We start from the raw sequence: 14131 nt of genomic DNA, 5'->3' as shown, positions 1-14131 counted from the left end.
AAGGATACCCAAAAAATGTAATTTTATCATTTAAATATTGAATTGTTCTCTCTTAGTAAGATCCCATTTTCAATACAATTGTGGTCTTACCTTGACTTGAAGATGAAGTCCATTTGCCTATCCTTCTGGACAAAAATCTCTATTACTTTTTTGTAAAAGTCCTCCTTATCTTCTTGTAGTTTCAAAAGTCTATCATAAATCTAAATGATGGATTTATGATTATAAAATTATAAAAGTAGGGTAGACATGTGGATATTATCCGGCTGAACAAAACTTGCATGTATCGAACAGGTACGTTTCCCACAGATCTTATTTTGAGCTATTTTCTAAAATCCTATGGAGACATCTCATTGCTTTTTTGTGGAGGGAAGCCATGCGCAGCTTACTTCCTGGTTTTAGGATGCGTCTCTCTCCTCCTCTTCACCTGCTCTTCACACACCACACTTTTCGCGGCACACGTACTTACAGCCAATCAGCTCTGAATTATGTGAGTTGACGTAAGGTGGGGATGGCAGCTCTATGCCCCTATGGTCATTATTTTTTGCCACACACATTAAATAGGAAAATACTCTGAGCATGCGCAGTGTAGTTTTTGCAGTCACCGTTCACTTAGACAGTGAGAGGGAGGGGCAGGATCGGGTTTTGTCCCACATGGCTCTAAACAGCTCAATAGGCACACACTGTAAACACTAATTAGAAGAACACATACTAAAACAGCAATGTACAGACGAATCAGATGATTAAACATGATCTTAAAATATATTTTATATATATTTTAATTTATTTTTTGCATTTTGTTGTAATCATTATTTTAATACTTTCTGCTGACACTAGGTCAGCCCCTAATGACCAGTCGCCACTGGAAATAACTAAACAATGCAGAGATTAAAGAAATTAAACAGTATGAAGTGATTTGTAAATAGGAATACAGATTTGACTTAATGTTTTCATAAATATATTTTTCTCCCAGTTTGTCATGGGACTTATTTTTACCCTCTCAAAGAACCGGAATCGAGAGCCGAAAATAACCGGAATCGAAAAGCAGAACCAGAATCGTTAAAATTCAAACGATACCCAACCCTATGTGTGATGCAGTAAAAGCTTACCGCTCACTTACATTAGCGGTGTCGTAAAAAACGTGGGAAAATGTAAAATACGATGGCGATGAAGAAGATTCCAGTGGCCCCAAATTTTGTCCATTCCGGACAAGTGAAAAATGTATTCGGACAAGTAAATTGCCAAACTCACTTGTCCATGGACAAGTACTCTCTAAAAACTTTTTCTCACACTGTAAATGTAGAAATACTCTTAGGTAAGTCCTGAATTCAATGTGTTAGATGTTTACACTTTTGTAGTTGGCTATGTAGTTCAGAGCAGTGGCGGCTGGTGGAAAATATTTTTGGTGGGGCTGTTGATAGAGTGAGTAAAAACATTTTTTTGGGAGAAATGACCCCTTAAATTAGGACCTCTGGTGATGTAATGGCGCGTTTCCAGTGCAGCGCGGAGCTCGCTTTAATGCTGCGTTCAGACCGGACGCGATGCGAATATTCGCTTCGCTCTAAACGCTCCTATCGCATCGCTCTAGTCGCTCGAGTTTCACCGCAGCTGTCAGCTGTGTTTACTCGCATCATTCAAACAAGACCCGCTCGGGAGCTACAGCTACAACAAGAGTAACATATTTGACCGTGATTTAATTATAATACACGTTTCAAAATGATGCCGACGTAACAACACACTAATACCGGTTAGTAAAAACCATGAATTAATGCTTTGACAAGTCTGCAGACAGACGGCAGGCGAAAAACCTTTTAGAATGCTTGTTCCCTGAATGGAGCTTGGCTAAGCTAACGCTATATATGCTCCGATCGTCCAGTCATAACAACGGCCTACAGACGTAAATAAACCAGCGACTGTATTCTCCATGACACAGGCAGTCTGTGGTTTGTACTTGTTTAACTTTTGTCTAGTTTCTGAACAGATCGTATCTGTCCCCGGCTGTTTGAAGAGCAAGCATGTGAAACAAAAGATAGCATTTACCTGTTTGCATCCAGCTAGCCATGTGAGAAGCCTTGTTGATACGTTGTCTTTTTCACGAGCTTGCTGTGATATATACAAATCGGGTTGGTCCGGTCCAAGGTCTTTAAGTATCAATTTATCTCCCAAACTTCTCCTTTCAAAAGGATTGGAGAGTAGCTCTTTGGCGGACCGAGGTGACGGCGACTCCACCTGCACACCATTCTCATCCAAATACTGCGTCACCTTGGTTACTCACGAGTCTAAAAAATAACTCCTCACGTCAACGCACGTAAGCAACATGGGCGCTAACGTGAGCGCCCACGTGACCAAAATATTTGACGGCGCTGATTGGCTGAAATTATGTTTCGGCGGCACAGTTTACTATTGAGACTTTTGCAACCTGCTGGTTGCTGCCATAGACATATAAAGAGTAGACGCCGCATTGGCTGCTGGGGCGCAAGAAATACGGCCGCCATCTTGGACCGGTCATCCTACCCATATTGTACAGACATTCTACCCATAGACAGCAGAGGTTTCAAGATGCCAGAGCAGCATATTGCTGTGCAAATCGGCGGACGATTGCGAACAGGGGTCGGGGGATTACTTTTCACAAGTAAGATTCAACATTATAATTGGTTGTATTTTGTAAATATAATATTATTGTACTGTATTGATGTCCGCCAGCGAAATCGTAGCCAGCAAACATTATGTTCATGGCCAACTGAGACTTTATAAATCGCTGCTGTAACAAGTGAATTTCCCCGTTGTGGGATGAATAAAGTAAAATCTAATCTAATCTATCTAGGAAGAAGAAGGAAGAAAATAAGCTTGACCTCCTTCTTAAAATGTTTTTGTGTTGACTCTCAAATCTCCCGTTTTTATTTTGAAGGTTTCCCAAAGACAAAGATATGAGAAAGAAGTGGGAAGTTGCTTTGAGGAGGGAAGGGTTCACTGCAAGCGAGTCATCCGTGATTTGGACAGATTGGACAGATTGTCCGACTCAGAGATGGTGTTATTCCCTCCATCTTCAGCTTCCCGGTTCACCTCCAAAGAGTAGGTGTATCATCATACGGTTATTAGCATTCATAAATGTAAATATTCTATTATCAATAACAGGGCAGGGTGTGTGTGTGTGTGTGTGTGTGTGTGTGTGTGTGTGTGTGTGTGTGTGTGTGTGTGTGTGTGTGTGTGTGTGTGTTTCAAGTATTCTGCTTTTTCATTTTAGCCAGAAAAGGGCAGGACTACGTCTCCTTCCAGAAAAGCTGAAGAGAGCCTGTCTGTGGCCCCTCAGGACGACCCAGAAGCTTCAACCTCACAACCTCAGCCTAATGATGTGAGTATTTCTATTTTCAACATCATTCATAATGGTCCTAGACAAAGTAAAATCTCTCTTGTTTGCTGCCACTCATATTAAACACACTCACAAATAAACACATACACACACAATTGAAGACATGTTGAACATGCATTCCTGGCACACACACACACACACACACACACACACACACACACACACACACACACACACACACACACACACACACACACACACACACACACACACACACACACACACACACACACACACACACACACACACACACACACACACACACACACACACACACACACACACACACACACACACACACACACACACACACACACACACACACACACACACACACACACACACACACACACACACACACACACACACACACACACACACACACACACACACACACACACACACACACACACACACGATGCTGGCAGTGGCTTTGACAGGTGATGACTATAAGAAAGAATGTGGGCCATACTCTAGTTGTGTCAAAGTGATGTGTGTGAAGTGAAACATCACTCAAACCATGTTCATCCCTCTTATAGGATCATAGCGATGTCTCGCCTGCTTCTCCTACTGCTCTTAAGGCCAGACTCAATGAAGCTTTAGCAAGAGTGGAGTCTCGAGCGAGAGAGGAAGAATGCCATGGCTAGAGAAAAGAGGGCAGAGACCACAGTGAGGACTCTTTTGGGGGATTTGAGGGAAAAGAACCTCATTAATGAAGAACTCAAAGAGGCTTGATTTCTACTCAGGTAAAATTAAATTAGCACTTTGAAATTCATGTACATCTTACTCTTACACTCTTTATTAAACTCCTTTGTTATTATATGAAGGGGACTTATTAATTTTTTCTCATACAATTTCAGATCTTCAAATAGACTTGAAGGCAAAGCAGGGCCATGAGTACTCCAAGGACCACAGAGAATGTGCCCTCACACTCCATCTACATGATCCAAAGGCATACAAATACCTCAGAGAGACTACAACAAAAAGGTAGTCTTAATGTTGTTCAATTTCATTTTTGGAAATTACGGTTGCAAGTACGTTAAATAGCTACTTCTCAATTTTTTTACAGGTGGCTGTGTTCGGTGGATGGCAAGCCTGGCCTGAACAAGATGATGCTGGATATGCTGGAGAGAAGATGCCAGGACGACCAGGCTAAATATGGATGTGTTTCACTCATGTTGGATGACATGGCCATCAGAAAACATGTGCAATATAATCCACATAACCAGTCAATGTCTGCTTTTGTAGACATGGGTGATGAAACAATGAGACCGATGCTGCTACTGAGGCTCTTGTGTTCATGGTGGTTGGCCTACACGGACATTGGAAGGCTCCCATTGCATATTACCTGACGAAGTCTTTGTCACCTGAAACACAAAGGGTCCTAATCTAAATCTAAAATCTAATCTATCTAGGAAGGAGAAGGAAGAAAATAAGCTTGACCTCCTTCTTAAAATGTTTTTGTGTTGACTCTCAAATCTCCCGTTTTTATTTTGATGGTTTCCCAAAGACAAAGATATGAGAAAGAGGTTCTCAGTCATGCTTTGGAGGAGCCGCATGCACGGGGCATTCGGGTGTCATGAGCAACTTTGTGTAAATATGGTTTGGACGGGGTGGTGTCATGTTCTTGTGTTTAACTTGAACATTTACATTTTTTATATAGATGTAGAAGTACATTTTCATTTTTTATGACATAGATATTCATTTTTACTGATGTATAACTTCTGTCTATGTATAATGTATTATTGTTTCTTCATTTTTCAACTTATTAAAATAGCTGAGTATAGGCCTACACAATATGCTTCTCTATCATATATAGACCATTAGTGTTTTTTTATGTGTGTGTGTGTATATATTATATATCGTGTGTCTTTTGCAAAATACCTATCATACATAACATAGGCTATCAAATACCAGAATATTCTATTGCTGTTAAACCTACTATGAATATTAAAATACGCCGAATCATGTGTCCGGTATCATGCCTACATATATGACGTTTGCAGAAACCCCCCCCCCCCCCCCCCCCGTGAAAATGAGTTTTGTATTCAGCGAGTTATGATTGATAAAATGCGCTTCATTGCGCCTGCCAGACAGATTACACTGAGTGGAGCGGGTGACCGGTCCAAGATGGCGGCCCCACGGCTCGTCAGCGCCAATAGGCAGCAGCGGTCGATGCGGCGTCTACTCTTTATATGTCTATGGTTGCTGCTGTTTCGCTCGGGGGCTCTGCCCCGTAATGATAAACTAATGCCATGGGCAAGGCCAGGCAGGAAACAGGTGACTTATCAGTAACTTTAGACATCGTAACACAATTTTAAACGAGATTGTATTGTAGATTATACATTTTTGTGATACTAATTGTATGATATTTACCTTGTTCATTACAAATTAAAATATAAAATATATATATTTTTTTAAAGTTATTTTTTTTTATTTAATATTTTTTTATTTTGTATCTGGCAAGAGGTGGGGCGGCGCCCCTATGGGCCGGCCGCCACTGGTTCAGAGTAACACAAATAAAAGTACTTATTATGCAGAATCTCCAATTTCCACATATCAATAAAGTACATATCATCTAATCTAAATAAACTTAACATGTAGTATAAAAAACACAATATTGACCTCTGAGAGAAGTAGTGGAGTAGAAGTAAAAAGGTAGGATTACATTTCAATGCTGAAGTAAAGTACAAGGACTTCAAAACTGTACCTTACTTGAGTGTATAGTGTTACATTCTGTCCCTGAACTCACCACGCTGCGGCCGACCCCCCCGCTCTCCTGCTGGAGCGACAGCCGGAATTCCCCGGACTTCCCCGGGTCCATGCTGAGCTGCAGGCGGAGAGACATGTCTCCCGCCCCGGGGAGACATAGGGGCCGGATCCCGGAGTGACACACCGACACCCGGACCGACGCGAGGACGGTGTGGCAACCGGGCTGAGGGTGCTGGGCCCCGGCATGGAGACCCTGGAGGGCGGGGGTCTGGCCCTGGGTCTGTTGGTCCTGCGTAAAACCTGGTGCCCAACCGCCTGAAGTCAGAGACATCCTGGCTGTTGACACACAGGGTCCGGGTGGTTCAGCCTGTCGATGGTTGCCCTTTTAACGACATTTTTGTCAACATTTCATATCCACACTCACAACAGGAAGCAAAGTGTCCGTGACGTCTCTCTGTCAGCTGTTCCTTCCGAAGCTCAAAGGTTTCTCTTCCTTCCTTTCGCCTTTATTTAGTGTTTCGTTTCGCTTTAACAGTATTTCTCGGGGTATTCTACACCTGTAAACATGGAGATTATCAACAGTAGTTTCACTCACACCGCTGGTGTTTGTGCGTAAAGGCTTTCACTTCCCATTGCGCATGCGTCGTGGGCTGACGTCAACTCTTGTAATATTCACGAGGGCGTGACCCTGATCACAGGTGGAAGAAGTGCTCAGATATTTAAATACAAGGAGTAATACCTACTTCTACCACATTGTAGAAATACTCTGCAAGAAAAACACAAGTTAGTGCAAAATAATTAGCATCAAAATATAATTAAAATACTTACTATTCATTATGCAGAATGGCCATTCCCCCCACTTATTTATAGTAAGTGATGCATAAGCGTGTATATCATTTTAATTTTGCAGCAGTTAAAGGTGGAGCTAATTACTTTTTATACTTCCAAGGTGTTTTAAACCATAATATTACATCATAGCTTATTAGTTGATTAATATTTTGCATTTATTAATATTTACCTGCAACAAACTAGTAGGCTGAATAACACTAACACATATATAGTAAAAAGGTACAATATTGACTTCCACATTGTAGTGATAAAGTGGTTTAAATTAGCATTAATTTGCATTAAAACGTTAATTTTAGGCAGGTATGTTGTTGTGTACATATTTTACCACAAGAGGGCAGCAAAGCCAAAGTCTTCTCACTTCCCTACATAAAGATTTAGCTGAAATTTGATATTTATATTATGTTTTGAATGACGTGTGTTGTATACATGAGTATTCCTATACTCTAATGTGTCCTACATATTCAATACATTTAAAAAAGCTATACTTTATTATTAAGTGATTTGCAATTAACAGTTATTTAAATAACTGTAATTTACTAGTACGTTGATCCAGGTCGGAGCAGGGTCTTCTCACCTGCACGTTAATGCACAGTACTAGTTAAAGTAGCAGACCTGTGTGCAGTGAGAGATCCTCTTTCACTCGGTTTCACTATCTTTGAACAAGTGACAGAAAGCCATGGTGTCGTTTCATTCTGTCGTTAACATGGCCGTATTCACAAGCGACCTTTTGACCTGTGGCCGGTTGTCGTTCCGGACAACATTAATGATGGCTGCATTATATTCAGGTGTGATTGGAAAGTCATTGAGTCATTTATTAAGTTGTGTTTTTATTTTCGTAACAGTTATGAGGTGAGACCATAGTCTGTATATATAAATGGACGTAGGGTCCGTGACGTCACCCATATGATTCTGCAGAGTTGCCGTGAAGCCCTTAGTAGGCGGAGTCGGCCACTAACGGCTCAACAGTGACGTCAGTGTTCAACTCCCGCCTTCTCCAAATAAGGGCAAAGAGGCGGAGCCGAGGCGGGACCTGCTGCCACCCAGCTGGAAGTTCCAGAGCTAGCTGAAGCTACCAAGCTAAGCTAACATGCTCCCCATCTGCACACTGCCGTCGCATTTTACGTTTCTAAGGTAAGCGGCCATGAAACTATTCAGCAAAACTATAAATAATAATCTAAGTTATTGAGTTTTTAGCATAATACTTCAGAATCTTAAAACCCCTTAACGTTTGTATGCAATTGTGCTAAATTCAACTCTGGAATCAAGCAAATATTAATATGTTTGCATGACATTAGTTATTTGTATTTTGATATCACTTAATTATACGTTTAAGTCAAGCTAAGGTACATGTGATGGTAGCTAGTTAGTGCTCTTACCTGTGAGGCCTCCTCCAAACAGCATAATAACCAGACTGTATCATTAAAACTAAGTACCAGTTCTAGATCCTTGACTTTAGACAAACAATTCAAAAGACAACATGTATTTAAAGACCAATCTTTATTTGAATGTGCCCCTTAACCTGATATATTAGTTATACAGTAATAGTATTGACAATCTAAAAAAACTGAGCAACTCAACAGTCAACTTTATGTTTCTTATTGTCTAAAGCATTTATTATTTTCATTTTCTCCCTCTCATATTCAGTGTGGACGGATTGAGACAGCATGGTGTCCAGAGAGCTGCAGAGACTTCAGGGAGAAACCTCCGTGTGATGGACGTCCAGTCTGTTGGTGTGGAGAGGACTAAGGGTCTTTCCTCAGCGAGGAGGACCAGGGCTGATGGAGGAGCCCATGCTGGGCAAAGCTGATACCACCTGCACAGGCCTAGTCTGTCACTTTATTTGACTAAATGTGTTTACTTATAAATGTAATAGGTTTACACCTTCTGTCCATATGTGCTTTTTATTTAAAACATTTGATTAACTTTTGGTTCACATTTCAATAAATTGTATTTGTATTTGCATCCTTTCGTCCATTATTCTTACTGAAAATGTTAGATTACACATTCACATCTGACTGAAGATTGGCCCCATTTATTTGTGATGTTGCAAACTCTGCGGTACAAGGCACAAGTGATGTGAAGCTCATAAAGTGAGGCAAATAGAAATAATCAGCTGATGGAGTGTCTCATAACATCAGCTTTTAATGTTCCTCTTGGATGCTCTTCTTGACCCTCAGAGAAGGAGAAAATGTCGTGTCTTTCAGGCATGTCCTTTCCTAACAAAAATGACAGGAAACATAAAACATATTATTGCAGAACAAGTGTGTTATTTATGAAAGCGTTGTGTTTGTGTGTTTAGGGGCTGTAGATATCATTATTTTGTAATGGTTTTTTGTTTTTTTTTAACAGTGAGCAATCAGATTATGAATGAACACTATGAAGTTCATCAACATTAAAATATATGTTATTATCAAAATAATATTTAACTGTTACAAAACGTAGTGCAACTGTAGAAGCTTGCTCTGTTGTCTCACTGAAAGAATAACTTTTACCACGTTTTTACAGACAATATTGAGAGATAAATAGTAGCAGTTCTCACTATGTGTTAAATATCTTTGCCTTCAATACATTAAATTAGAAAGCTGACAAAGTCATATTGCTAAATATCTAAAATGTAACTTTTTGCATGGAAAAAACCCTCAACTTAACTGATGTGTAGGTGATCTAGTATTTAGTATTGTTTAATGGAATGTATATCAGTGTATTAAAGTCAATACTTCATTCATTTAAACCAATATCTTTCTTGATTCTTTGTACAGTATGAAAAAAGAGTCTTTGTACCTGAGCTGAAGTTCACTGCTGTGAGGAGTCCAGTTCTGTCTCTCACTCTGGTCCAGCCTGTCTGCATCACCTGGACACTTTAAACAAACAGATATATATGTAAAGTACCATGTGTACAAACAATATAACTGATTCTCTTCTGAATCATGTTGGATTGTGTATTGTCCGAGTCAGGGTCCTTTTTATTTTACTGTAACTTTGGAAGTTGTGTTACCAATGCTTACTGTTTATTTGATACCAATTTGGTAATGCAATTAATAAAAACAACAAGGTTTGGGTTCGTTCTTCAGATGACTGTGACTAACGTGTAAGCTCGATAATGAACTCCAGCTCAATCAACCATATTGTAATATCTAAGTAATCATCTTGAAATATGACATTAATAATTGTAATATACACACATCTTATTGTGAGGTTGATTTCACATACATGACATTAGCTTGTCTACATACTTGAGCATAGCCAATTTAAATTAACCTTAGATGCATACAGTTCCTCCTACATAATAAAATATCTCTTAAGTTACAAGGATGTAACCTTATTTTATCAACCTCAAACAGAAGCCGTTTGTTCAACAGTATTATCCCACTCAACGCTTAACACTTGTCTATTTCGTTTTAACCTTTATATATACAGTCTATGATTTTAACTTGGAGGCTACGATTAGCATCGTTAGCACCGATGTAGCTACCACTAGCTTACATGCTAACCCAAGCCTTACCATTCATTACGTAGCTGATTAAAATCATTAACACATAAATAAAGGACTCGAATTTCACTTACCGCATTCATGCACCGTCTGTTTTAACCGCAGAGCGAGTCACAATAGTCCGATATATAAGCATGAAGAACAAACAGCCACGGCCGGCTACAAGTTGTGTTTCCTGGATGAGCTGAGCAGGCAGAGTCCCTGTAGCTTCACGGAGCAGCTAGCAGAGAGACAAGAAGCTAACAGCGGCAGGCACTTGACAGAGCCGTCACTCAATGTGACCACGCCCTAATTAATGCAAAAACTTTAAGACCTAATATAAATAAAAGGGTCGCGTTAGAAAACAATTCACTCACAGATCCATAATCATGCAGGTGGAATCTAACTATATCGATAATAAAATGTATGGAGCCAGGGGTAGAAACATGTTTTTCTCTGCTGTAAAGTTGGGCATTTTAACATGGGGGTCTATGGAAATTGCCATCGCCTATCGGCCAATATATGAACTGCAGTGTGTGGCACTTCCGTATTGGCTTCCCGGCTCTACCCCAGAGTTTGCCGCTTGGGTGAGACTCGAACCCACAATCCACAGCTTCGGAGGCTGGTGTCCATTAGGCCAGTGCTTCTCAAAGTGTGGTCCGCGGACCACTGGTGGCCCGTGAGCGCCCCCTAGTGGTCCGTGAGTATATTGGTAACATTTCACATTTTAAATTAATTAATCTATTTAAGTTTTCCGCACTCTCGCGGGAATATCTCCGCAATGGAGCAAGGTTAAGTTTCACTTTCAATTGCATGATATAGCCCAGCGCAACACCTTCATCACACATTTTGCCACATATTTCAGGCTATTTGTAAACTGTTCTAGAAAAACGATGTGTTTTTGGATATGTGTGGAGTTAGGTGGTCCGCGAGTGTTTTTTAATTGGTTAAGTGGTCCTTGGTATGAAAAAGTTTGAGAAACACTAGGCCATCAATCACTTTCTTAGTGGATTTTGGTCCATCATTCAATTATTTATACACACAGGAGATTTAATGAATACTTATCAACCCTAAAAAACACAAAACAAACCTGTATATGTACCTGTAGGGAAATGCAGGTGTCAAAGCAGCTACAATACTACGATTAAAAACACAATTACTAAAAACTAGTAAACATGCAATCTAAATGCTTTTTATTTTTGTTCTAAATGAAATCCTTTGCCAACAGGAAAGACCCTAAAAGAGACGTCCCTGCTGGCTGACTTCCCAAGCCTTTTTTGAAGAAAGAGGGTCACCCAAACATGGTCAGTGAACGTCTCATCCCACACACTCTGTGGGTTTTTACGAGATAGATAACAAAATATACTGTAGCACGTACGGGGAATGATTTAGACCTCACAGCTCGGCCGGAATAAGATGTTAATCATTCTGCCAGCAGGGCTTTTCTCAATCAATGCCTCATTCATCACGGCCCTGTCCTCCAAGATAAGGAAGCATCTTTGGAGGTTTTTCTTGTTACAAATGAAACACCTTCACTCAGTTGCTTTTTATAGATGTATCAGTCACAATTCCTTTTTGTTCACAAAGTGTAATGAAGCAGGAGAGTGTCGCTGCCCCCTGCTGTGAGGCGACGATGATCCTCTGAGAGCACGAAGCCTTTCAAGCTGTTCTGATGAGAGCGTGACGACATGGGGACACGTCGGAGGCGGCGTTATTACAAAAAGGGCAAATCTTGAAATGTGGACAACGTTGAGGTTTATTTTAAAATGAAAAACAATGATTCAGTGGCATTAGAGCAGGGGGTTTAAGCAGCCATATGCACAGGATACAAACAATATCACAATTGAGTTTGTTTTCACGGAAGAGGATCAGCGCCACATGTGGAAATTGTAAAAGGTATTTCTTTGAATTAGAATTCTGAGACATTAAGTGGCTTTACCTTAACACATTTCTGAGGTGGCGATATAATATTAAAAACCAACATATGGGAAAGCATGTGTTTTTCTTTATCAAATATGGTGAATTTATAACAGATTATTCAAGAACCATAAACACAGGTTTAGGATGAATATAACCATATTCTTATTCCTATTGTTTTTAGGGAAGACCATGGAGAAAAACACATTTGTTCTGTCAGAGTTCAACTAAACTCAAAAACATTTCTGAGGTATCATTATGCAAAAGACAATCTTGAAGGCAACATGTTGGATAATGTGGACCAAAGTGTATTCTTAATAAATGTCACAATCTGATGAAGGACCCAAATGCAGCACTTGAGAAACCACGGAGTATTGGTAATGTACTTTGTTGGTAATAATACCAGAGCGGAGGGATACCGGATGATGTGCAGGCAAACGAACCAGAGGACAGCGGGCAGAAGGGGAGTCAGGGCCGGGCCGAGGGTCAGGGAGCAGGCGAGGCGGTCAGCGTAGGTACAGGCAGGGTCAGGGAGCAGGCGAGGCGGTCAGCGTAGGTACAGGCAGGGTCAGGGAGCAGGCGAGGCGGTCAGCGTAGGTACAGGCAGGGTCAGGGAGCAGGCGAGGCGGTCAGCGTAGGTACAGGCAGGGTCAGGGAGCAGGCAGGTCGGGGACAGGCAGGGTCAGAACCGGGTAAGCAATCTGATAACAAACGCGTGAAAGACATGAAGGCAAAGCAGGATCTGGCAACGGGTGTGTGTCTGAGGGTTTAAATACTGGCAGTGAAGCTAATGGGAGCAGAAGAGAAAGAGAGTGAGCAAACACGTGGGTGTGGTTAGCAGGTGAGACAGGTGGAAGGAAGACTACTGGGGAATGATGGAGCAGACAATACATCAAATATGGTGATTTCTTGAGTTTAATCTTTTTATTTGACATATGGCCTTGAATAATCATTGCTTATTCAAGGCCATATGTCAAATGAAATGATTTCATTTTAGGAGGAGATTTAGGGCGACTGCACATTGACTCTGTACCGCCAGACAAAGAGCTCAAAGTATTGTTTTTACATGTGGCCTTCATCCTCTTAGCCCTCCTGTTGTCCTCGGGGCAAATCTGACCGATTTATTACTTTCATCAGTCATTACTTTTTTGTTTTACATTCGATTGCATTTAGGCTTCATGATATCCTTCACAGCAGACATTTGAACATATACATTTCTGATCACCACTTCCATTGCATGCTGGATGATTTAGTCAACACACACACACACACACACACACACACACACACACACACACACACACACACACACACACACACACACACACACACACACACACACACACACACACACACACACACACACACACACACACACACACACACACACGTCCCGCTCTTATGTGCCCATCCCCCCACATGGATCACACCTGGCACACACAACACATGTTCAGTGTCTATTCTTTGTGTATTTACTGCAGTTGTTCGTGTATACCAGTACTCTGATACAATATGTACAGTTTGAAAGGGTGTTAAATGAAATGTGGTGATGATTAATGGCTTTTGTGTTCATGTGATAGCAGTTAAAACAGGACCGGAGAAATGTTACCGCGAACACCAAAGTAAGGGGGGGGGGACAAAGGACAATAGGAGGGTTAAAACATGTTAACTATATGTATCTCTTCCTCTGGTTTTCAAATCAAGGCTCGCTGTCATACCTCAGCCTCGTTCGCTCCGTTAGAGGAGGATGCGTCCGTGTTGGGTGTGATTACACTTCCGCAGGTATTCCTCTGCTCATTATTGCTCTCCCACAGGCA

At 40.9% G+C, this 14131-nt stretch overlaps 1 protein-coding gene and 2 long non-coding RNA genes across 3 annotated transcripts in view; 2 read left to right on the top strand and 1 right to left on the bottom strand.

The window, feature by feature from the left end:
* shrprbck1r (sharpin and rbck1 related) overlaps nt 1-6989 on the bottom strand; it is a 31452-nt gene extending 24463 nt beyond the window's left edge. Inside the window, exon 1 of the mRNA XM_034108716.2 lies at nt 6120-6989. Coding sequence (XP_033964607.1) covers nt 6120-6410 — 291 coding nt within the window. The 5' untranslated portion in view covers nt 6411-6989. The remainder of the gene's footprint in view (nt 1-6119) is intronic.
* On the top strand, nt 2365-4032 carry LOC139435870 (uncharacterized). Its single transcript, XR_011645076.1, has 4 exons — nt 2365-2629; nt 2906-3069; nt 3242-3349; nt 3907-4032. It is a non-coding gene; the product is annotated as an uncharacterized lncRNA (long non-coding RNA).
* A 504-nt stretch (nt 6990-7493) lies between the features above and the next one.
* Nucleotides 7494-8890, top strand: LOC139435889 (uncharacterized). The gene is made up of 2 exons (XR_011645096.1): nt 7494-8059; nt 8573-8890. It is a non-coding gene; the product is annotated as an uncharacterized lncRNA (long non-coding RNA).
* The last annotated feature ends 5241 nt before the right edge of the window (nt 8891-14131 follow it).

The sequence above is a fragment of the Pseudochaenichthys georgianus genome, chromosome 20, assembly GCF_902827115.2.
Source record: "Pseudochaenichthys georgianus chromosome 20, fPseGeo1.2, whole genome shotgun sequence".
Classification (NCBI taxonomy): Eukaryota; Metazoa; Chordata; class Actinopteri; order Perciformes; family Channichthyidae; genus Pseudochaenichthys; species Pseudochaenichthys georgianus.
This window is presented reverse-complemented; position numbering and strand designations above follow the sequence as displayed.